Raw genomic sequence first — 26619 nt, 5'->3', positions numbered from 1 at the left:
CTCCATCTCTTAGAATCCTTGCCTTCTTTCAAGATTCACCAGACACCACATGATTATCTCAATAGATGCAGAAAAAGCTTTTGACAAAATACAACACCCATTCCTATTAAAAACATTGGACAGTATAGGAATAAAGGGAACTTTCCACAAAATAATAAGCAATATCTACCTAAAACCTTCAGCAAGCATTATATGCAATGGAGATAAGCTAGATGCATTTCTAATAAGATCAAGGGTGAAACAAGGATGTCCATTATCACCACCATTATTCAATATGGTACTAGAAATGTTAGCTATAGCAATTAGACAAGATAAAGAAACTGAAGGAATTAGAATAGGCAAAGAAGAAACTAAGTTATCACTCTTTGCAGATGATATGATGTTACACTTAGAAAATCCCAGAGATTCAAGTAAAAAACTCCTTGAAATAATAAACAACTTTGGCAAAGTTGTAGGTTACAAAATAAACCCACACAAATCTTCCGCATTTCTATGTATTAGTAACAAAGCCCAACAGCAAGAGATAGAAAGAGAAATCCCATTTAAAGCTAGGGTAGACACTATAAAATATTTGGGAGTTTGCCTGCCATAACAAACCCAGAGACTATATGAACACAACTACAAGACACTTTTGGCACAAATAAAGTCAGATCTAAGTAAATGGAAAAACGTCAGTTGCTTGAAGGGGGCCCGAGCCAAAATAATAAAAATGACAATTCTACCTAAATAAATCAACGTATTTAGGGCCATGGCACCATACTTTCTAGAGCTGGAAAAAATGGTATCAAAATTAATCTGGAATAACAAAAGGTCCAGAATATCAAAGGGACTAATGAAAAGAAATGCTAGGGAAGGTGGCCTAGCGCTACCAGATCTCAAATTGTATTATAAAGCAGCAATTATCAAAACCACCTGGTACTGGCTAAGAAACAGAAGGGTAGACAAGTAGAATAGGCAACATACTCAAGACAGTAGACAATGAATACAGCAATCTATTGTTTGATAAACCCAAGGACCCCAGCTTCTGGGATAAGAACTCACTGTTCAAAAAAAATTGCTGGGGAAACTGGATAAAAGTGTGGCGGAAACTAGGAATAGACCAATGCCTGACACCTTACACAAGAATAAAATCCAAATGGGTACATGATCTAGGTATAAAGACTGATACTATTGACAAATTGGTGGAGCAAGGAATAGTGTGTTTATCAGACTTATGGAGAAGGGAAGAATTTTTGACTAAAGAAGAGATAGAAAGCATTATGAAGTGCAAGATGGATAATCTTGATTACATTAAACTGAAAAGTTTTTGCACAACCAAACCCAATGCAACCAAAATTCAGAGGGATGTAGAAAACTGGGAAAGAATTTTTACAGCTAATGTCAGTGATAAAGGCCTCATTTCTAGAATATATAGAGAACTGAGTCAAATGCACAAGAATACAAGTCATTCTCCAATTGATAAATTGGGGAATTTCAGGGCTACGAACAGGCAATTTTCAGAGAAAGAAATTAAAGATATCTATAATCATATGAAAAAATATTCTAAATCACTTTTGATTAGAGAGATGCAAATCAAAACAACTCTGAGGTACCATATCACACCTATCAGATTGGCAAACATGACAAAACAGGTAGATGATATCTGTTGGAGAAGATGTGGGAGAGTTGGAACACTAATTCATGGTTGGTGGAGGTGTTAAGCTGATCCAACCATTCTGGAGAGCAATCTGGAACTATGCCCAAAGGGCTACAAAAATGTGCATATCTTTTGACCCAGCAATATCACTTCTAGGACTGTATCCCTAAAAGATCATAAAAATGGGAAAGGGTCCCACATGTACAAAAATATTTATAATAGTACCCTCTGTGGTGGCCAAAAACTGGAAATCAAGAGGATGCCCATCAACTGGGTAACAGGAACAAATTGTGGTATATGAATGTAATGGTACTATAAGAAATGATGAACAGGAAGACTTCAGAGAGGCCTGGAAAGACTTATATGATTTGATGCTGAGTGTAAGGAGCAGAACCAGGAGAACTTTGTGCACAGCAACAACCACAGTGTGCGAGAGTTTTTTCTGGTAGACTTGGAACTTCATTGCAATGCAAGGACTAAAAAAAAATTCTCAATGGTCTTCTAAGGCAAAATGCCTTCCACATCCAGAGAAAGAACTGTGGAATTCAATCACAGAATATAGCAGATCATTTTTGTGTGTGTGTGTGTGTATTGCGTTTTGTTTTGTTAGATGATTTCTCCCACTCATTTTAATTCTTCTACACAGCATGGCTACAGTCAAAACGCATTTCACTATAGTGAAAATGTATGTGTAGAAATTATACAAAATTGTATGCCGTCTCAGGGAGGGAGGGGGGAAAGAGAGGGGAGGGAGAGAAAAATAATAATCTAAGTTATATGGTAGTGATTGTAGAACACTGAAAAAATAAAAATTAAAAAAAAAAAAAGATTCACTTCGAAGGTCACTTCTTACTACAGGCATTATGACCTACTTGAGCCCCTCAGTCACTAGTGCTTGCCCATCTATACTCCTAAGCTTTGTATTTATATTTACTCTGTATTTTATTTTTATCTGTGTTCATATTGATTCCCAGGAGAATGTAAGCTTCTTGAGACCAGGGCCTGTTTGACTTTTACCTCCTTATGTGGAGAGCCTAGAACAGTGTTGGAATATAATAAACGTTTACTAAGTTCTTGTTGAATACATGTTGAATGAATTAAATGAATACCATGGAGTTGATCCTTTTTTATCCTGTAAAAAGTGAGAAGCCAATCTTTATTTTAAAGCTTTTGAACAAGGAAATGTCATGATAAAAAAGTCATTTTAGTTAAGAAGACAATTCTGGCAGTATTGCACAGAATGGACTGGAGGAGGCGGGGCCAAAATGGCAGAGTAACAGCGAAAGTACAGCCAAGTTCCTCATCCCTCCTCCCAACTCCTCCACGAAGATCTAGAAAATGCACTTGATTTAGTCCTGACTGTGATAACCATGAAGAAATTCACAGTGAGTCACTTCTCCAGCCCAGGCTGACAGAGATGTCTGTGGTTACTGAGAAGGGAGACTAGTTAGAAAAGACCTCATAGAGCATTCCAGCACAGGCACTGAACGACAGTCAAAGCTGTAGACAAGGCAAGAGCAAACAGACCCACATGAAGGGGCCCAGCCTTATATAGGGTGAAGGAACAGGTGCCCATTGGCATTTTTGCTGCTTCCTACTCAGTTCTGGGGCACATATCCAAGCCAGACTAAGGAGAGGACCTGTCCTAAGGGGTGGTATTCCATGGTGAGGAGCTGCTAAAGGTCGCTGGCTAAGTACTGAGCAAGAAGCAGAAGCAAACATCAGTTGTGTGCTCTGACACCAGGAACACAGCACTGTCTGAGTTCCAATCCTCAGCCTAGTTTGAAACCTTCAAGAGAATAACCAGGGCAGTAATCCTAGAATAAAGGGAAGTCTGTAGTTCAGTCACTCTGAATCAGCAGAACTTTGCAGATGGATGATAATGGCTAAATCAGGAATGGAGGGTGTGATCTACTATTCCTGGAGGAATACTTCCTGGTATTCCAACCAGGAAGAAGACCACAGGCCCAAACCAAGGTTAGGAACTTGAAAAGCTCAGACTAGGAGGACAGGGACCAAACTTTATCCTGTATCACATCACTGTGAAAGCACTGAAAGCTTGCAGATCTCCAGTGTGAGCTGTTCCTGAAATTCTGAAATAAAACAATACATAATATTCCAAGAAAGCAGCAGAAGAACCCAGGAAAAAAAACTGAAACATTCCTTCTCAAACCGCACAGAGCCTGGACCCAATATAAAGACTGAAATCAAGAAGTAGGATGGAAGAATGATCAAACAAACAAGCAAAAATCACACCATAAAAAGCTATTAGGGTCACAAGGACACAATTCCAAAAGAAGGGAATGACTCTAAAATATCTATAAGCAAAGCCTCAAAGAAAAACAATGCTTGGGCAGAAGTTCAACTAGAATTCCTAAAAGAGCTAAAGAAAGATTTTTAAATTGACTTTAAAAAATCAAATAAAAGCACTAGAGGAAAAAAATGGGAAAAGAAATAAGAACTATGTAGGAAAGAATCAGACAGGTAATTAACAGCTTAGCACAAAAGGAAACAATAGCTAACATTTATATAATGCCTACTACATGCCTGGCATTGTACTAAGCACTTCACAAATATCTCATTTGAGCCTTACAACAACCCTGGGAGGTAGGTGCTTGTTATTACTCTATTTCACAAATGAGAAAACTGAGGCAAACAGAGGTTAAGTGACTTGCTCAGGGTCACATAGCTTGTAAGTATCTGAAGTAGGATATGAATTCAAGTCTGTACTCCTGTGCTGCCTAGTAGCAGCTATACATTATATTTAATTTTATATCGCAAAACCATAATAGTGGGGTATGTCAATTAATCCCCTTAATATAGAAGGACCTGAATAGAATTTTAGAAAAATTAGATATGCTAGACCTCTGGAGATAACTGAACAGGAACAGAAAAAGAGTATCCAAATTTTTCAGCTGTGCATGGCACCTTTACAAAAACTGACCATATGTTAGGGCACAAAAACTTCACAAACACAGAAAAGCAGAAATATGAAGCATATCTTTTACATATCACAACATAATAAAAACTATATTGAATAAAAGACCACTAAAAAATTAACTGAGGACTAAATAACTTAATACTAAAGAATGGATGGCTCAAAGAATAAATTATAGGAAAGGTTATTTTGTCAGTCAGCAAAAAACATAGTTATATTATTAAGACCCTTTCTCTTGAAAGATGTGCTTCTCTAGTCCCAAAAAACATATTTTGAAGTTAATATGTCTATACTTCTCGACCTTGGATTAAAAGATACTTCAGGGTAGAGCTCCATATTGTGCAATACATGTTATAAAAGCCCACACTGGCCTATACAACCTAAAGTAAGGTGGCTACCAGAACTAGGTAAACTTCTCTGCAGAGTGCAGAGAAGATTTAAAGGATTTAGAGCTGGAAGGAACCTTGAAGAACATCTAATCCAACACCCTCAATGTACAGATGAGGAAAATGAGATCCTAAGAGGTTCTTGGTGCTTTCTCAGGTACACAAACAGCGGATGACCAGGGATTTGAACCCTGATTCTTTGACTCAGAATTCAATGTTTTTTCTATTTCTCCTCATTTGACTCTTTAGCAACTGAATATAAACTCATATATCAGAATGGCACTGAAAATTAACATAAGTAATCTGCGCGGTATGCAATTTTAAAAAAATCAGAGAATTGAAAGTGAGAAGAATTTTTCAGTGTATACTTAGTGCCATACAAAAGTGAGGGATATCCAGTTTGGAAACATACAAGTATAGATTATCAGGAAGATGAATCCTGGGGGAAGGGAAGGATGAATCAATAGTAATCATGGGCTGGACAAACATCTCTTAAAAATCAGTCATTATCCTCTCTGACTCCATGTTCTCCAAGCAACTTCCTGTTATTTCATTTAATTTTTAAATATACTGATACCAGAAATGGAGTATTCTATATAACCAAACACAAATATTCGGACATTCACTAGGTACACCCTTATAATAAAGTAATAACTGGTTTCCTAATACACAAATCAACCCAATGAATGTTTCACTGGCATGAGTCAGTACATTATTCCTAGGGGAACTAACAATAGTTTTTACATCTGGAAGACTGAATGACCTGACCTGAACAAAGGGAACCACAATGAGGTTCAATCTCAACCCACAACAGATCTTTATGCCACAAGGAAACTCACCAAAGACAGAGGTTATTGCTTCATTCTTCCATAGTTCTAGCCAATCCTAGAAACCAGTACCTCTCTACCTCCTAAGACATTCTCCATTTCTTCCATTCGCACTTAATTAACCCACTCTAAAACCCAGCCAACCACTTTCCACAACCCTTCATTCACCTTCTGTGAAAAAAAATTACATCAATTGTCCTAAATGATTTTTACCAAAAGTCAATAAGATGCAGATTACATAACCCTAGTACTTTATGAACAGAATGATATTCAAGCAATGTTGTTGGGGAAGAATAGGAAAAGTGGACAAAAGAATTACCTCATCATCTTTCCATTCTGAGAAATCAATCTTGAAGGAAGGAAGGGAGAATTGCTGGCTCACCCCTCTCTTATAATGAACTGTCTCGGACTGCAAGGAAGGATTCTTTGTGCTGTATCTGAAAGGGGAATGGGGACATAGGAGAGAAAGGAGAAAAAGGTGAAATTTTCAGTAACAAATGCCTTCTTTATAGCCAATTCACAGTGTGTCACTGATGTTTGTCTGCCTTCCAGACATCACAAATGGCAGCTCTGAAAGCTTGACCTGAAGCCATTTTCCTCCAGACACAAAATCGTAATCTATCATTTCAAAATTCTATTAGGGCAGTGGTTTTTAACTTCCTTCTGCTGGACTGATATAAGGGAATACTTGTAGTACCATTTCAAAAGGCTTTTCCCAAGTTTTTATGATTCATTTTGTATTATCATTCACACAGATCTGCATAGAAGCTGATGCTTTTCTTGAACATTCAAACACCAAAAAACTATGCTGTTATTTCTTTATTCAGGCTATTTATCTCTTGCCACTAAAAAATAATAACTTACACTCTGCTCACTTCATATCTCCCTTCCTGGTGCTCAGTGTTCCTAAGGAAATGGGCTGGTAATTTTTGTACTAAAGAAACTCCTCCTTCTCATGTCAGATGGTTTCCTTTGGCATTAATGGCCTATTTGAATGGACCGAAGCAAGTGGGGTCACCAGGAAGAATACAAAAATAGTGATTTTTTTGCTTCAAGGGCAGAATTCACCATTATGAAATCTGAAATGTTCCGTCTTCTAACATTTTCCTTCCTGAATATTGATAACCGCTATAGTATGATCTAGGCTTCAAGGTCTGGACACAGGGAGTATGAAAGACATACAATGAGGGACAGGAATTTGACTTCCCTGTAGCTCACTCAACAAGAAATAGTATCAGGCCCTATGCAAAAATAGAGAGGGAGCAGGGCCACCATCTTAAACACAATGGAACACCTTATACCTTTACCATTTTCCTTTGACTGTTCTGCCTTCTTTGATACAATTTAGTAAATATTCATTAAGCACTTACTATTCACAGGGCTCTGTGCTAAATGTTTAATACTTATTGAAACAATTTAAGGAGACCCAGGAAGACATCCACATACAGGGGCATTCATTTTCCATACCATATGTAGTGGATGCCAGAATGATTCCTCCAGCTTTATTTCCCAGCAGGTCTCTATTCAAGTACTGGGATATCTTTATGAATGTTAGGAGATAATACTAAGAGGCTATATTAATCTTTGAGTGACACATGCTTTAGGTAAAGGTTAGTGGTCCCACGAGTGTATGTGTGAGTCACAGCACAAAACTAAGGCTGGTAGCAGGAGTCATTTCCAATTATCTGAACCTATGGCACTTATTAAAAACCCACCAGCTGGCTACACCTAGGGAAGATGAAGCTGGGTACAGCCAAGGCACATAGGCAGCATCCTGGAATTAAAGAAATTGTTAGGTGGGTATGTTGATGATAGGAAACAGACGAAGCAGTATATAAATGTTAGTTTTTATTCTTATTCTGAGGTCCTGATAAGATGGACACACCTAATGTTATATGTGGCAGGCCAGGGGAAATGAGCACAGATTTAGGAAAATTAAGAGCTACCCAATGGGTCACTGTGTTGATATTTTGCTAACTCTGTTCTCTTATATGTCTACATGACTTCTGCTGACATTCCCCTCTAATGCCTCAGTGTGGTATGAAGAATGCCCTGAGTATTTGAAGGCTATTCCAGTGGAACACAAGCTCTTGCCAATCTGGAAGAGTTTCAAGCACAAGCCCGACGAGTCTGTGTGCGCTGTCTGAGAATCAGTTAAGCTAAATTCAGGGAGGTCCACCATAAGACTGGAAGCAGGGTGAAGAATTTTTCAGCTACATTAACTCTCAAATAACCACTTTAACAACTTCTAATCTATGATCTAGATAGGTGGAGGAAGTATCCACACCAAAGAAATCACAGATCTTTGAATTATAGAAGTGAGTCTGTATAAATTATGAATTTGTTCTCACCCTGTAGATAAACTCCTTAAACCTCAAGTTGACTCACATGTGGAACTAGAGAAAAAAATCTAACACAGGTGGGGAACCTGTGACCTCAAGGCCACGTGGCCTTCTAGGTCCTCAAGTGTGGCCCTTTGACCGAATCCAAACTTCACAGAGCACCTAGAGGACCTCAAGGTCACAGGTTCCCCACCCCTGGGCCTCTAGGAACTTGGGTAAGGTGGTAGCAGTGGAGACTTGGGAGTTTAAGAAAGGATTTGAGATCATGGTTAGGCTAACAGTTCAAACCTGAGTAAAGACACCTGCCCTATAAAGTGGCTGATCTGCCAGGACATAGCTGCCTTTGCTGAAGATCCATAAGACTTTGATTTGCCATTCTGTCAAAAGTAGCAGCAGGATTCACAGTCAGGGCTATGTTGTTATATATTTACTATTGTTTCCCAATACCTTAATGCAGAACTTGTTTTTTGAGGTAATAGTTCATGGATAGAGAGAGGAGACTCAAGTGACAAGGCTGGTATGCAGCAAAGCAAGGAAAAGTGGGCCAGTATGACAAGTGAAGTGAGGCGACAGCACCTCACACTGCCGTGAACACTTCCACTAGAATAGACTTTACTGTGCTCCAATCTCTTCCATTAGTACAGGCATTCTTAACATGGTGGCCAAAGCTGGGTTTTTTTGGAGGTGTCCATGAACTTGAATGATAAAAAAAAATTATACCTGTATTCTTTAATACAATTAGTTTTCTATGAATAATAAAACTTTCCCAGAGCATAGAAAAATAATGCTGTAGGCCACAGACTCATGCCCTTGCCACATGGCCTATCTAGCCTCTACTTAAAGGGATACACTCACTACCTGTGACTGTGTGACTTTTCATTTATGCACACATCAGGTTATCGAAGTTAAAACCTGTCTCCCTAAAATTTTCACCCCAATATTCTAGTTCTGCCTTGTGCTGCAAAGCAGAACAAGTATAATTCTTCCACGTGACAATCTTTCAAACAGATGAAGACAGCTATTAAACCCTACTCCCTAAGTTTACCCTTGTCTCTTTCCCTAAGCTTAAGTATAGCCAACCTCTTCAATAAACCCTCACACAGAATGGTCTCCTTACTAAACCCAGTTGCTTAGCTTTAACTTCTGAGGTTTTCCTTGCTAAACCAATTGTTATTTGGCATTTTATAAAGTTCAATGAAAGGATCAGCTTGTTCCAGAGCTGCTCTTCACATCTCTTGTTCATGTCAAGTTTTCTAGAGCTTATCCCTAACTTGAGGAAAAAGCATAGATATAAACTAAATGCTGGAATTTCCAATAGCAGTAGCCCATTGAGACAATTTAATTGTTTTATAATAGTTAATAATGATATCTAACATCAATATAGCACTCCTTATGTGCCAGACACTGTGTTAAGGACTTCATAATTATTATCTCACTTGATCCTCACAGCCACCCTGGGAGGTAAGCGCAATTATCATTTTCATTTTACACATGGGGAAACTGAAGCAAACAAAGGTTAAGTGACTTGCCCAGGGTCACATGGCTAGATTTCAACTCAAGTTTCCTTAACTCCAGGTCTGGTACTTTATCCACCGCACCACCTAGCTGCTCCACTTTTTAAAGTCTAAGTGAGCCTTGCAGTATTAACTATATAGTTCTGTAAAGAGCTAGACTGATGGACCAACACCTGCCAGAGAAGTCAGGTCAGGGGGAGAAGGTGAGGGGAAGGAAGACAACAGGTTGGTTTTCATCTATTAAGTCAGACTGGTGGCTGTGGGGGTTGGGTAGAGGTATTGTTGGGGGCGGGTGGGCGTTGCATTAGCAGGTATGCAAATTGGAGTAGTTCTTGTTTTTTGTGTTTTTAAAAAATAAAACACACAAAGCCAACCAACTGAAAAGAAAACAAAGGGTTAGTTCACATGTAGAACCATAAAGATATAGATAGGCAGAACAATGTGCTGAATCTCATAAGATGAAATATAACAGCGATGAATATAAAATAAAAGGGATAAATATGAAGTCCTTTATTTGGTTTAAAAATTAGCATAAGATAGGAGAAGTGTGGCTAGATAATAGATCATGTGAAAAAGAACTGACGTTTCGGTGGTCTATAAACTGAATACAATTAGGCATAGTGAAACAGAAGCCAAAAAGGCATATTTAATTGATCTTTGCCTACATTAAAAGAAGCACGATATTCAAAACAAGGGAGGGATAGTTCCACTGTACTCTGCCCTAGTTCCAGACCATGTTTAGTATGTTATATTTGACACCTTATTCTGTGCCAAACTTTAGGAAAAGAACGTCAAATGACAGACCATCAGGATGATGACGGGCCTCAAGGTCATGCTCAAAATAAAGATGAATTGAATGTACCAAGTACGTGTAGTCCGGTGAAAAAAGAATTAGGGAGCACATGATAGTTATTTTCAAGTATCTGAAGGGCTGGGATGTGGAAGAGTGATCAGACTTATTCTGCTTGACTCCAGAAGGCAAAACAATGGATAGGAGAGAAAAGGCAATGCCTGGGGTTTCTCTCCAAGTATTAGAAGTAAGCAAGCAAGGTGATGAGAAACTGAGGGTTACACCTCATATTGAAATAAGAAATAAAAAGAGGATCTAAAATCAGAATGAAAGTCCTCAAGGAATAAGTGTGGTCTTCATCCAAGAAGATATTGTTTCAATTGCCTTTATATTTCAAAGTAGCTAACATTTCTCCCCAATGAATTACAAAAGAACATATCCCAGTTTGAAGAGATGTAGCAGACAGACAGTAGCCAAAGTAAAGCAGACTCAAGATTGATGAGGGTGGGGCAGAGCCAAGGTGACAGGGTAAAGGCAGGGACTCGCCTGAGCTTTACCCCAAACCTCTCCAAATACCTGTAGAAGAAAAATGACTCTAAACAAATTCTAGAGCAGCAGAACCCACAAAACCACAGTGAAACAAATTTCTAGCCCAAGACAACCTGGAATGTTGACGAGAGAAAGAGGAGTGTAGTCCAGCACAGGCCATGCCAGTACAGACCAGGCCCCAACAAACCTGGAGCAGGCCTCAAGGGACTGAATTACTTACTGGCACCTGTGGCAGTTTCTAGACTTCTCAGCCCACAAACACTAAAGACAACTTAGCAGGTCAGTAGGAAAGGTCTGTTGGACCTGGATGAGAGAGGAGTGCAGTCCAGCCACAGCCCTGGCCCCAAACCAGGAGCAGGCCTTGGGAATGATCAAATCAGCAGCAGGAGCAGCTGCTTTGAAAGCTGTCATCAGTCCACAGACAATAAGGGGATCGAGCAGCTGGACAGAAGGAGATTACACAGGTCTCTCTGCTAGTACTCTGATGCTTTGCCCATATTTGGATCTGGGTTACAGTCCTGGAGCAGGGAGGAGACCCACATAACAGAGTTGTGGCAGAAGTGGAGAGGGGACCCTCCTCACAGGTCCAGCAAGAAAAGAGTGCTTGTGGTCATTCACAGATCAGAGTATAGGCCAGAAGAGGAGTAAACACCTCTCCTTAGATCATACCACCTTCGAAGAACTGAAAACTTACAGGTATCTCTGAAAACAGCTGCACAAAACCCCTGAAGCTTGGAACAGTTAATCCTCCACAAAGGAAGCAGAGTCCTACCTTAACAAAGAGTTAAAAGGTCAGTAATAGGCTGGGAAAATGAGCAAATAATGGAAAAAACTCAAACTATAGAAACTTACTTTGGTGACAAGGAAGATCAAAACACACACCGAGAAAAAGACAACAAAGTCAAAGCTCCTACATTTAAAACCTCTAAGAAAAATATGAACTGGTCTCAGGTCAAAGAAGAGCTCAAAAAGGATTTTGGAAATCAATTAAGAGAAGCAGAGGAGAGACAGGGTGAAAGGAGAGCACAGAATAAATGGGAGGTGGGTTAGGACAGAGGGAAAGAGTTATTCTTTCACAACATGACTATTGTGGAAATGTTTTGCCTGACTACACATGTATAACCTATATTGAGCCTTCTCAATGGGGGGGCGGGGAAGGAAGGGACAAAATTTGGGGCTCAAAGTTTTAAAAACAAATATCAAAATTGTTTTTACATATAACTGGGGAAATAAGATACTCAGGCAATGGGGTACAGAAATCTATCTTTAGCAACAGTAACTGAAAAAAAATTTCTGAAGCAAGTTTCTCTGATAAAGGCTTCATTTCTCTAGCATATAGAGAAATGTGTCAAAGTTATAACAATAAGGGCCATTCCCTAATTGATAAATGATCAGAAGAGACAATCAATTTTCAACAAAGTAATTAAAATTATCTCTAACCATAAGAAAAAATGTTCTAACTCACTAGTGACTGCAGAAATGCAAATTAAAACAATTCTGAGGTACCTAGCTCATACCTATTAGGTTGGCTAATAGAAAAGGTAAATGACAGACGTTGAAGGGGATGTGGGGAAAAATGAGACATTATGTACTGTTGCTGGAGTTGTGAACTGGTTAAACCATTCTACAGAGCAATTTAGACTTATGCTCAAAGGAATATAAAACCATGCACACACCCTCTGACACAGCAATACCACTACGAGGTCTGTATCCCAAAAAAGATAAAAAACAAAAAGGAAAAGGACCTATATATACAAAAATATTTATAGCAGTCCTTTTCCAGGGGTAAAGAATTAGAAATTGAGGGGATGCCCATCAATTGGGGAATGGCTGCACAAGCTGTGGTAAGTAATTATGATGGAATAGTATTGTACTTTAAGAAATGAGGAGCAGGATGCTCTCAGAAAAACCTGGGAAGACTTGCAGGGGTTGATGCAAAGTGAAATGTACTGGGTATAAAGGAACAGCAGTACTGTAAGAAGATCAGCTGTGAATGAATGACTTGGCTATTCTCAGCAATACAACAATCCATGACAACTCTGAAGGACTTAGGGTGAAAAATGCTGTCTATTCCTAGAGAAAGAATTGATGGTGCCTGAATACAGACTGAAGCACACTTTTTTACTTTATTTTTCTTGAATTTGTTTTCGTCTGTGTTTTCTTTCACAACATGACTATTATGGATAGGTTTTGCATGACTACACATATATAATCTATATGAATTGCTTGCCTTCTCAATGATGTGGAGTGGGGAAGAAGGAGGGAGCGAATTTGGAATTCAGTTTTAAAAACAAATGTAGAAAATTGTTTTTACATGTAACTGGGAAAAATTTACGAAATAAAAAAAATATAAATTTAAAAATTGATGTCAAAAATAGGGAAGGATCAATTTGACAAAGGTCAAATTTTCAAAAACTGTTTTTACAATGGCTGGAACACAAATTCAAAGCCAGTCAAAGCATTCAGAAGAATCAGCAAAGGCAGGGAAAAATGGACAAGGACAGATGGATTTTCACTCTCCCAGATGAAGACCTGATCTTATATTTCACCCCACAAACTGAAACCATTTACTGAGAGCCCCGCCCCTTGTCCTCTCCTCTTCATCCCATATCACCTGGATGTCTTTTGCCACTCACTGTCTCCTCCTTCATCCCTATTTCCATGAAGATGTGTTACATTAAAAATAGCATTAGTGACTCCATTTTGCCCTATCCACCATTTTGTGAGCCCAAGCTTCTTCGAAGTCACCTGATTTTGGAGAAGTCACAAAAGTATACCCTCTGTTAACTGTCACTCGACTTAAAAGAATGTCACAAAACTACCCCTCTCTTTCAACTCAGTGTCTCCCAATCCCCTCCACCAATCACAAACCTATCCCTCTCCCTCTCAGCTTTCCTTCACCAATAAGAGGGTGTCTGAATCCCTATAATCCTGTTTTTCACTCCTTCCAAAGTGTTATGTTAACTGTGTAGAAACCAATGGTCAATGTCTTTGGCTACTCAAAACCTTGGAGGTTTGTTTCTGTAACCACATGGATTGCTAAATAAATTGTTGTCTGAATGTAGCTACTCACTATCTTTACTTCACTTTAACAGAGTTGGCCCTTGTCCTTGCCAAGACAAACCCCTTTATATCTGTCTAGATCCCACCCCCTCCAGACTTCTCCTAACAACTCCACCTTTTTCTTATCTTCAATCTCTCCCTATCTACTATTTCCTTCCCTGAAGCCTACAAAAGTGCCCTTATCTTCCCCATCCTTAGAAAACCTTCAGGTTATCTAACCATCTAAGCTAACTATCATCCTCTCTCCATCTCTTCATAGATAAACTCCATGAGAAAGCTATTTTTCCTCTTTCTCTTCTAAACTTTCTGCAATCTACCTTCTGACCTCATCACTCAACTGAAACTACCTCAACTGCTAAATCTAATGCTCTTTTAACATCTTCCCCGGTAATCCCTCTGCTCTCTCTAGGTCTATATGACATTGTTCTCTCCTGGTCTCCTTGTATCTGTCCAACCACTCCTCAGTTTCCACTGTTGGTCCTTTACCCTCTAAACATGGGTGTCCCCCCAAAGCTCTGTTCTGGGAAAAGGGACTGATGGATATTAATATTATACTATTATAATAATAACATTAATAACCAATTATTAATTTGTGATCTATCCTTTTTCCTCCTATTTTTGTCAAGAGGCCACTCCTGAAAAGGCTAGTCAGTTTCTGAAGGGCCTGACAAATGTGATCACTCCTGGCCCCCAAAGCATATGCTTATTAGTTAGTTTGGGCTAAACTCAAATGGGATTCTGGTTTTTGTTTACTCTATAAAGAGAGGCCAAGCTGAGCTGCTATCCAGAGAAATTCTAGTGTCCTTGGTCCCTTCACTAGAGTTTGGAGAAACTTGATTCATGAAGGAGAAATAAAACCAGAGCAAACCTGATCAGAATACCCAAACTGCTAAATGGGACTTAAAACTCATGACCAAGACACACTCTCAGCTGACCTTCCCCCCTCAACAATGTGGTCCTTGGAGGAGCTGAAAGCTCTTAGCCCACTTCCTCTGTAAGTGTCCACTAATTAGGCCTGCCATTCACTTGTCAAAGGAAGGCCCAATAATGTGCTATCGGGAAGACAGCAGGGGCATTTAAAATGATCCAAGATCTTTGTCTTTGATTACCAAAGAAACTACTGACCATCAATCTATTGATTATTGACTAACCTAGTAAATAAATTGATTATTAATACCCAGAAACTTTATCTCTTGGAATTTTACTTGTGATAGGACTCTATATTACCTTACTTGGTGATCCATCAACTCGGTTGGGTTCAGTTATTCTCTCATATATACATATATATCCAGTCCTAGTCTCTCTCCATTCCTGCATCACCAGTTTCCCCTTGGATATTTCCAAACACATGTCCTGTAGAAACCTCAAACTCGGTATGTGTAAAAAACATAGCTCATTATCTTCCCCTGACCCATACCCTCCCATTTTCCATGCCTCTCTATTATGGTCAAGGCTCTATCATCCTTCAAGCTCAAAATCTCAGTGTCTTCTCTGAACCCTCACTTGTACTTACCCCATGTATCCAAACAGTTGCCAGATCTTACTTCTGCATTTACAACATAGCTACCACCCTAGCTCAAGCCCTCATTATCTCACGTGTGGAGTACTGCAAAACCTCTGCTTGATCTCCCCCAACTCCAATTCAGACTTCATTAAGTTGCCAAAATGATTTTTTTCTAAAATGCAAATCTAAGAAAGACCAACAAAAATGGCAGAGTAGGAAGAAATAAGTACTCCAATAAAGGCCGAGAAAGAGCATCAGTTTGAGCTGTGATCAGAATATCCAAGGAAAAAAATCACAGTGACTCATTTTTCCAAGTTATGTCAGCAAGAATAGGAAGAAAGACAGAAGCTTGAAGTCAGTAGGGATAAGGTACAGCCAGATGGGTACCACATGGAGCCTTCCAGCAAGAGGAAAAAAATCGAAGTCTATAGCTGTGTTTTATGGCAAGAGGCAGACCCAGATTCAGTAGGGATGGGCCTGACACTGTGCAGGGCAAGAACAGGAGACAAATGGCAGTCATGTAGCTAGGTTGCAGATCCAACGTGGTCTGAGGAAGAGATGTGCACTCAAGGCAAGAAGTGATTATGAAGCTGAGGTGGTGTACTGGGCAAAAAGCAAGAAGAGAAGCATGCAGCAGCTGTGTGCCTCCAACCTGAAGGTGGGATTAGAAGAGATAGGGGTCCTCAGACTCAGCCTCCAACCCAGTCTGAGAACTCCAGATGAACAATCAGAACAAGGTTCTCTGACCAAAATGGATTCACTTTGAATCTTCAGAGCCTTCCAGCCAGCTAACAGAGAGCTGTGGTTTTCAGTAGCCTACTAGAACTCTAAGCAGGGGCAAGCCTACAATATATTATGCAGACTCAAACCAGGGACAAGAGCTTGAAAAATTCAGATCAAATAGACAGCAATGAAACTTCACCTTAGACCAGACCCTGTCAGATCAAATATTCTCTCCAGAAGCATTCAGAACAGAACCTGCCCCTAACATAAAGCCTTAATTTAGGAGTAAGACTGGAAAAATAAGTAAACGATAAAAGATGCCTATTATAAAGAGCAGCTGTGGTGACAGGAATGCCCAAAACACAAAGCCAAAAGAAAAGAATGACAACAAAATTCTTAAAAGTAAAGCCTCAAAGAAAAACAGAATGGACACAAGGTTCAACCTGGAAGAAATAATTCAAGAATTAAAAATTAATTTATTAATGAAAGGAAAGGAAAGAACTGGAAAAGAAATGAGTACCTTAGAGGAAAGACTTGGAAGGAGAATTAATAGTTTAGTACAAAAGGCTGAAGTTCAGATCCTGACCATGACACACACCTGGTCAGTGTGATTCATTGGTTCCTCATTGCCACCAAGATCAAATATAAACTCTGACATTTAAGTTCTTCATAACGTGGCCTCTACCCTTCTATCCTTCTCACACCTTACAAACCTCCATGACCTAGCAATACTAGATAACTTACAGCTCCCCTCGCTACTTGATATCTGTACCTTTGCACTAGCAGTTCCATATCTGGAATGCTCTGCCCCCTCATCTTTGTCTTTTAGTTTCCCTGGCTTCCTTAAAAACTCAACTCAAATCCTACCTGCTACTCAAGGTCTTTCCCATTCCCCTCAGCTACTAATGCTTTCCCCTTTCAGATTGTCTTCAGCTACTTTGAAGGTACTATCTAGTCTGTATGTACCTAGTCATATACATTAGAACGAGTGCTCCTTGAAGGCTTGGAGCGATTTGTTGTCTCTCTTTGTAGCCTTAGAGCTTAGCATAGTGCCTTGTACATAAGAAGCATATGATAAATTCCTGTTCATTGAATGCCTAGATATAAATTAGAAATTTAAAAGTTTAAATGTCTCAATCAGTCACAGGAAATCTCAAGAAAGGACCAGAAAATATTAATTTGTTCATGTTTCCCATACTGTTCAAGAGAAAGAATGCTATAACTGGCTGCAGTTCTAGATTGATGAGATAATGGCAAAAATTTGATCTAATGTGATAGGCAAATAAAAGTGACTAATCAAACTATGAAATGGCCTGTCAAAGCTAATCTAAGAAATCATATAACTGTATTCATAATTCTATATTTATCAAGTAATTTTCTGATTGTAATTTCATTTCCCAAGTTGGTTACCCCAGTGGGAAAGGAATGTATGTTTGACCATATCTCTTGTAACTGTGTCTAGCCTTGAAATCTGACTGCGACCACGAGATGTCACCCCAGTTTCATATTCTAGAATTCAGGCCTAGGAGGACTAGCAAAACATTTGAAGTCGAGAGCTTTCAGTCCCTGCACACACACACAATTCCAGCAGACTCACACTGCCATCCCGTTCATGAACTCCTCCATGGCTTGACAGTATACTGTGATAGCCACTCGAGCATCGGCATCAAAAGTGAACTCCAGGCTATACGTGACTCTTGGCTTCTCATTCTCTTCTGTTGGGCTGTCAGCATCATCTTTGTACCTAGCCAAACAAGGGAAAAAAGGAATAACAAAGTCAAGTCATTCAGCAATCAGATCCAATCCCTCATAAGAAAACTCACCAAAATTTAGAGCAACAGATTATCAGGATGCCAGGAAAGAGAAAGGAAACCAAAACTTCACCTTGTAGTTATCACCTTGCTTCAAAGTCAAACTGCTTATTTCCTCCAAATAGGTCTACCTATGGTCCTATATGTTCATTATCACTGATAAACTTAATGTCCACTTCCATTCCCCCAATTCCTGAAGTACGCTCATATGAAAATGAAATGCCTCATTCTGGAATACATCTCAGTAAGTAGTCCCTTTTTAAGTAGGTCTTTTCTCAGAGGTATGGCTTAAATGTAAGCTCTGGTGTGTCCTTCTTGAAGTAACATTACCTCCTGACAGCATCTGTGCCTAGATTAGTGATACAATCCAGCTAGATTATTGTCATCTGCTTAAAGGAAACATCCTACACCTACAAAATCTCAAGTTTGGCACTTATAATCCATTAGATCTTGAATGCCTTAAGGGCAAGGATGATCTTTTGCCTTACTTTGTGTCTTCAGAGTTTAGCACAATGCAAAGCACTAGTACTAGTCTAAACAATGACAAGTACTTCAGTCAGGGGTCAGTTCTATTTTGTGCCTATAAAACTTGAGATGGCTATGTTTTTGTGAAGACTATTCTGAAAGTGTAAATTTAGATGAAACCTAAACTAGGGGGAACCTATATAGGTCCAGAGCTATTAAAGAAAGCCTACTCCAGGCTTGGACAGGTTACAAGAGGTACAGATAACCCTAGGGCTTCCTTGGTGGATTCCAAGTTAGGTTATATACCAGCTATGGTCACATGTGATGTCTCAGGTAATTACAGGACTCTTGTGATTATCTTGGTTCAATCAAACATGGCTCCAAAAAATATCCTGAGGTGAAAGTTACATGATGACCTCATAGCCCAGCAGTGCTACTATTTCATCCTTCGTTGCCAAAGAAGACCATGCCATCAGAGAAGTAATGATGTGACTTGCATTTGACCTTGTTTTGAGTGAGGGAGGGCTGTGCAGGTCACCAGCCTCACTTCTCTTCCAGAGCCATCTGAATCCTGTGACCAGATATTTATCAGGATGACTGGAGATGACCCAGGATGAGGCAATTGGGGTTAAGTGACTTGCCCAAGATCACACACAACTAGTGTGTGTCAAGTGTCTGAGGTGAGATTTGAACTCAGGTCCTCCTGACTCCTGCACTGGTGCAGGACTGCACCACCTAGCTGCCCCCTACTGCTATTATTTACACCAGAGTAAAAGGAAGTATTTTTTTCTTCTCCAAAAAACAACCAGATCTTTGAGCTCTGACTGGGTTTGACACTTTGACGCACTCTTTCAATGGACTCTTAGTCCCTTTTTTCCTACTAAATCAAGGTCCTCCCTTCCCACATTCCTTTCTCTCAGGAGACAAAAATGGGTCCCTCTCAGCACAGAGAAGGCTGTAGATACCACAAGTCTTCAAAACAACCAGTGTCAGAGTTCAACTTTCATGGATAAAACAGTACTCCCTCAAATAATCAGAGACATTGGTAATGCACATAGTTCAAAGACTTCTGTTTGGCTCATATGAAAAGACAAAAAAACCAGAATCATAATGGAATCATCAAAGAAACTGTTTGTAGTCCTTGGGACTCTCAGACTCTCCTTTCTTCTGTGCCCTTTAGAACAGTGAGCCTCCTTCCATTTAGTACAGAATCTGACCATCCATTCACACAGACTGCACCCTTTGGCCTCATGAGCACTGGGTCCAAACTGTCTTTTTCACATTCAAGGGAAAAAATAATTTAAAAAATTACCTCACAAGTCGTAAGGAGTCTTTGCGAATATTCACCAAGCTTCTTAGGGTTTTCACAGGCTCATGGGGAGCAGGAGTGACATAGGGAAACTAGAAGACAAAAATCAAAGGCAATCTGAAGTCAGCATCTAAGGGTAATAAATAGTGGGTAATTGCTATACTGGACTGTCCTCAAGTTCAAGTGGACAGGTTTTACTAGTCCTAGACAGGGTCACATCTAGATAGAATCAGCGAACCACAGGGTTCCTGGGAAGAAACTTCAGTGTATAACACATGACATAACAATTGAGTATTCTGTACTTTCCATTTGGCCATCAATATCAAACTCTGTCAAGGGTCCAGAAGGTGAAGGAATCATCTATTTTACAGATGAAAAAAATGGAAGAAAGACAAAGTAGTTAAGTAAGGCTTAGAATTTAGCTTATCAAATCCCATTCCCATACTCAAATCTTAAAGATGGATTCTTTTGGCACTTTAACATTTATTTAAAATTGCACAGTTCCTGAAGCCCCAGAAGAATACAAACTTCTGTTTTCATTATTTAGTTCCTCATTTTCAAAAAGCTGTCTTCACCTTTCTGAAGAAAAAGTAGACCTCCCTTCCCAAATGTTCAAACACCATCAAGTTTACAGAATAATTTAGGTCAAGGATTATAGCAGTATTCTAAATTTCAAAGGAATTTAGACAACAGGCAAAAGTTATCTGTTCAACAAGTCTGGTCATGTAAGGTACAACACAGATGCAGAAACAGTTAATAAGATGTCCCAGGCCCCAATCAAATGTTGAGAGAATGAGAGAATCAAGAGAAATTTTCCAGCAGAATAAAGTAAGTTACTGTTAAAAAGTCTTGGAAATAGAAAAGAAAGCTTTGAAAATGGGAGTGGTCCCAGTGAAAGCTCTCTCCTATACTAAAATTCTCTTTCACTGATAAATATTAGTTAATCAGTTAACTAGCATTTATGAAGTACTAGGCACTGGATATATAAAAAAAGCAAAAAACAGTCCCTGATCTCAAGGAGTTCACTTTTTAATGGGAGAGACAACATAATAACCGTATACAAACAAGGTATGTATATGAGACAGATTGGAGGCATTCTCAGAGGAAAGGCCCTAAGATCCAGGAGGACTTGATTCTTGAACATAGTGGCACTTTAGCTGATATTTAAATGAAGCCAGAAAAATTAAGAGGTAGAGATAAAGAGAGAGAGTGATACAGGCATGGGGGACAGCCAATGACAACATCTAGAATCACAGAATGAAAGTGCTGTGTTCTAGGAACAGAAAAGAGGTCAATGTCACTGGATTTCAGAATACTAGGAGGAGAGCAAGGTGTAAGACAACTGGAAAGCTAGGAAGAAGCCAGGTTATGAAGGGCTTTAAAAGCCAGAAAGAGGATTTTATACTTGATCCTGGAGGTAAAAGGTATCCACTGGAGTTTACTGAATTGGGGAGAAGATGTGTTGGGAGGGATGGAAGGAGGGGAAGAGAGAGAATATTGTCAGACTTGCATTTTAGGAAAATCAGGTGACAGCTGAGTGGAAGATGGACTGATGTGGGGAAGAGACTTGGGGAGGCTACTGCAATGGTCCAGGCAAAGGATGATAAAATAAGGGTCTACACTAGGGTGGTTGTAGTGTCAGAGAAGAGAAGGAGATGTGGAGAGATGTCATATGGGTAGAAATGACTAGATTTGAAAACTGACTGGATATAGGGTAGGGAGGGTAAGAATAAAGGTGCCACCTAAGTTGTGAGCCTGGGTGATTGCAAAAATGGTTGCACCCTGTACAGTAATAGTGAGTTAGTAAGAGAAGAGGGTTGGGGGAGAAAGATTCAGTTTTGGATATGATGAGTTTAAGAGGTCTATGGGACATTCAGTTTGAGATGTCAAATAGGCAGTTGGATATGTGAGACTGGAAGTCAGGAGGGAAGTTAGGGCTGGAGAAGTAGATCTGAGAGCATTCAGCATAGAAATGATCATTGAATACATGGGAACTGATAAGATCACCAAGAGATGTGGGCCCAGAGCCTTTGGGGATCCCCTTGGTTCAGCAGGAATGACCTATATGAAAATCCAGCAAAGGAGACAGAAAAGGAGAAATCAAAGAAATAAGACAATCAGGAAAGGATAATGTCACAAAAACCTAGAAAGAAAAGAGCATCAGGAGAAAAAGATGACCAACCATATTAAAGGCTAAATGTCAAGAAGGATGAGGATTGAGAAAAGGCCACTGGACTTGGCAATCAAGAGATCATTAATAACGGTGGAGAGAGTAGCAGCTTCAGTTAGGTTAGATCAGGGCTTCTAAAAACTTTTTTCCACTTGTGACCCCTTTGCGCCTTTCCATAGCATTTGCTGGTAATGCGTGGCCTGAGGGCATGTGCAGTACAAAGGGCACAGTTTTTTGTTGAACCAAGGCTGCAGTGAAGTTATGCAATGCAGCACAGGCAAGTGCTGCCAGAAACATGTTGGATTCATTACACCTTTGATTTTTAATTAAACTTCGGTTGTTGTGAGTTCAGAAACTTTTACTGTTGCCAAACTGCCCACACGGGGTTGAGACCTACAGTTTAAGAAGCACTGGATTAGACCAAGATCCCTACGGTTTCAAAGGACCCCAAAGTCAACCTACAGACAACTAAAAAAAAAAATCTAAGGCAAGGAAAAGAAATTTTGAAATAGCTAACAAAATATTTCACCAAGACCAAAGGAAGTATCTGATGCAATGAGAATTCAAAAGCACCAATAAAAGCTTGCCCACAAATTCAGACTCGCATTTGGTTTACAGCCAATCTGTATTTCTACCCCACCCTAGCTGGAATGTCTTCCCTTCCTGCCCCCTTCACCAGTCCAAATACTGTCCTGTCTTCAAAGTCCTCTCTGAAGCTCACACCCTCTACCAAGCCTTCTCCAAACCCAAGGTTCAATAATCACTGCTCCCATGGTACCCTGGTACATAGTCTATACCACAACTATCTCATGTCTGTTTATATTAATAGGGATTGGGACTGGATCTGTGATTTCATTGGTGTAGGAAGTTCCTAATGAGAAATTTCTTCTACCAATATATGTCAGCAAATTCATGTTTTTTTCAACAAACAAAAATCTATTTTCTCTTTCCTACTTCCTTGGAGGAATAAGAAAAAGAAAACCCTTGTAATGAATATGCATAGGCGAGAAAAATTAATTTCCAAAGTGGTTAGTCAAAAAATAAGTCTCATTCTGCACTGTGAGTCCATCGCCCCTTTGTCAAGAAGGACTGGACTACCTGAAAGTCCTGAATACCTATATATGTGCATATTGTTCCCCTCATTAGAATGTAACTCCTTGAGGAGAAGAACTGTTTCACTTTTTCCCTTTACATTTCTAGCACCTGGCAAACTGCTTGACACACAGTAGGCACTTAACAAAGGTTGCTGATTAACAGAAAAAGTAGAGAAATGGAAAATGAAGCCTCATTAGAGATTATTTCTTGTAAAAACCATGTAATCGTGGAGCTTAGATGTCATTTCAACTGAACTGAAAAAACATTTATTAAGTACCTAGTGTGTAAAGGACACTGTCCTAGGTGCTGGTGGTCACACAATGCATGAATCCCTCCTACGATGCCCCTATCAGGTGGTCCTCCAGCTTTGGCTCTGCAGAAGAGTGAATAGATGGTTCTCATTTTACATAAGTGGACTGCTCCACACACCTCTACATAAAGAAATTTTACATAATGCAAATTTGCCCATGGATGTGCGGAGAGAAATGATGATGGAGAGAAGGCGCCACATATCAGTGGGGGGAATGGGCTAGCACAAGGTTCAAAGACATGTGGGGGCCAGGGACAGAGAAGCAAGAGTAGGAGGAGGAACATATGGGGGCTGGGACCAGCCACATCAAGGCCTTATTGGAACTGAGAGAAGAAAAATGAACTGAGAGGGATCAGAAAAGGCTTCCTGCAGACGGCAGGATTTTATCTAGGATCTAAAGGAAGCCAAGAGGCAGAGATGAGGAAGCAGAGCATTCTAGGGAAGGTGGAGAGAAACAGAAAATTCCAAGAGCTGAGAGATGAAGTTTGAGGAAGAGCCAGGAAACTGGTGTCACTGGATCGAAGAGTGTATGACAGAGTATAAAGTATAAGAAGACTGGAAAGGTGAGGGGAAGGTAGGTTATAAATGGCTTTGGATGCCAGAGAATTTCACATTTTATCCTGATGTGACAGGGAGCGACTAGAGTTTATTAAATGGGGGGATGCCATAGTCAGACCCCTGCAGAGGAGGTAAATATCAATTAACCTCAATTTCACCAGTTAATATTGAGATCTTGATCAGGAAACTCAGAGAACTTGACAAGCCACAGCAAAAGAGAGTCTTAACAACCTACTCTCAGCAAGGCTGATCTTTAACAATTGTCATTGCAGTAGCCATTCCATGTGCACCAATATACCGAAACTTCAAAGATAAACCAGCCCTCTGGACTCTGTAATGTGGTCCCAAGGTCAAGGACTTGCCTGCACTGGTCTGTTGCCCAGGAAGTTCAGATCCATGTTCTCTCCAAAGAGGTATCCCTCAGGGTGAGGGGTGTCGAATTTCTCACCTCCCATGAAAAAGTGTGTCGCAAAGTAGTTTCCTAAAAAGACAAAAATACAGTTTCAGATCATGCAGGTCATCAGTGTATGATGGGAAGGTGTCAGGGATAAAAAGAGCTAAACCCCAAAGAGCTTTTCTGTAAGCAGGAGCTATTTTCCTTCACCATCTTACTTTGGGAGAACACAGAGGACAGACAACTTCTTCAGGTCTGTGGCATCTTAGTTTTGTCATCTCACCCCTCTGACAACCTCCCACTTTTAAATCTTTCTTTCATGACTTGGGAAGAAGGAAGTGAGTAGAACAGTTCAACCTGGAATTGAGTAAAATAGCTTAACCTATATTAGCCACTTTTTTCTCCATTTTAATTTATTTTCTTTTTTAAAAATTTATTTTCTTTTTAAATTAAAATTCCATAAATTGAATAAAACTAGCTTTTCCATAACATAGTATGATAAAAAAAAAAGATGATTGCACATGAAACTGCAAATCTATTATGTATAATTTTGCTATTCCTTTTAAATACACAACAGTTACTGTGTAAATTTCTTTATTCCTGAACTATCAATTATGCTTCTGCGCCAACCTCTGGAACTACAAAAAAGCTAGCACTGCCAAATTCTGATATTATTTTGCTGGGAGATACAGCTTCGCTCATCATTGTCTTATCTCCACCCTCATGACTTTGTGGATACACACAAGCCAATGTAGGTGTACCTGGAAATAAAAGGTAATTCAAAGATCCAAGGGACTCCTTGATCAAGATTTTCAAAGTTAATATGATTTCAGGCTTAATTCCAAGAGACAGCCCTTCTCCTTTCCAAAGTCAATCCCCCTCTGTGTTCCCTTGATCCCATCTCCTCCCATTTTCTCCATCAGACTGCTCTCTCAATTGTCCTTTCCCTCTCTAATCTCTAACTTCTCCCTATCTACTAAATATTCTTACTTATTGCCTTCAAACCTGCCCAAGTCTCCTCATCCTTAAAAAAACTTTATCATATACCACCATCCCTGTTAACTATGTAGTCCTATATTTCTCCTCTCTTAGTCATTAAAAAAATTTTCAGTACTTGGTAACTCTACTTTCCCTCCCCTCACTCTCCTCTAAAGCTTCTGTAATCAGGCTTCAAACCGAACTCCACTGAGATGCTCTCTCCAAAGTTAACAATGATTTTAACCGCCCTATCTAATGGTCTTTTCTCAATCCTGATCTTTCTGTATCACTAGGCCACACATCGAACACTGCTGACTGCCTTCTCATTCTCTGGTTTTAATGACACGACTCTCTTCTGGTTCTCCTCCTCTTAAAGCATTCATTCTTAGAGTCTTTTGCTGGATCACCTTCACATCATACCCACTAATTAAGAGTGCAACCTAACATTCTGCCTTGGGTCCTCTCCTCTCTACACTCCCTCCGGATGACCTCAACAGCACTTGTGGGTTCAATGATCATCGTATCTACATATCCAATTTGTAGGCATGCCTCCAGAGATTCCAGGCCCAATCACCATCTGCCTATTGGTCTTCCCTTAATAACCCCATCCATCATTCATTCATTTAGAAAGTCTTTACTGAACACCTACTATGCGTACAGGACCTATGCTAGAAAGGCTCTTTGAGATCAACAAAAGGAGGTAAGAAATGGGGTCTGCTTTCTAGGAATTTCCAATCAATTTAATTGAAGAAACAAGGTATATATAGTACTTTACACAAAGTAGGTTCTCCATATTTGTTAAAAGAATAAAATGCTGAAACAATTAAGTGACTAAGCTGAAAAACAAAAATTTCTGAGCATGCTAATATGCCCATGACGCTGTGTTTGGGCTGTAACTACAGCGATATAACACAATGTCAGATTTACCAAAACAAACCATAGAAACAACGCACCCAATTCAAAGAAAGGTCTGCCACCCTAAGCAACTCTAAGGTCTGCTCCACTTCTCTCTGCCCCCTCAGTAGTACATATAGAGTTTATCCTGCTAATTTGTACTGATTAACTTAAGAGTTTCTTTGGAAATTTTCTTATGTCTTTTCTAATTGCGTTCACTTTATTCATAATTAAGACTACAAGTTTCTCAAGAAAAGGAATGGGCTCCTTTTCTACCTCTCCAAAGTCAAAGAGGCTCTCATTCAGCAGCCAGGGATGTTGACTGTCAGGCCTAAGCACACCTCCTGAGGACTTATTCTATCT

The 26619-nt window shown here is 39.6% G+C and overlaps 1 protein-coding gene across 5 annotated transcripts in view; it reads right to left on the bottom strand.

The window, feature by feature from the left end:
- MGRN1 (mahogunin ring finger 1) overlaps positions 1–26619 on the bottom strand; it is a 121832-nt gene that overhangs the window by 59467 nt on the left and 35746 nt on the right. For all 5 annotated transcript variants that reach the window (XM_072607915.1, XM_072607897.1, XM_072607887.1 and 2 more), the window contains exons 2-5: positions 24353–24471; positions 19861–19949; positions 17870–18016; positions 6107–6224 (exon numbers count right to left, since the gene is read on the bottom strand). In XM_072607915.1, the coding sequence (XP_072464016.1) occupies positions 6107–6224; positions 17870–18016; positions 19861–19949; positions 24353–24471 (473 nt within the window). The remainder of the gene's footprint in view (positions 1–6106; positions 6225–17869; positions 18017–19860; positions 19950–24352; positions 24472–26619) is intronic.

The sequence above is a fragment of the Notamacropus eugenii genome, chromosome 1 (genome assembly GCF_028372415.1).
Source record: "Notamacropus eugenii isolate mMacEug1 chromosome 1, mMacEug1.pri_v2, whole genome shotgun sequence".
NCBI classification, from domain to species: Eukaryota; Metazoa; Chordata; class Mammalia; order Diprotodontia; family Macropodidae; genus Notamacropus; species Notamacropus eugenii.
The sequence above is the reverse complement of the archived record's forward strand: the minus strand, read 5'-3'. Positions and strand labels throughout refer to the sequence as shown.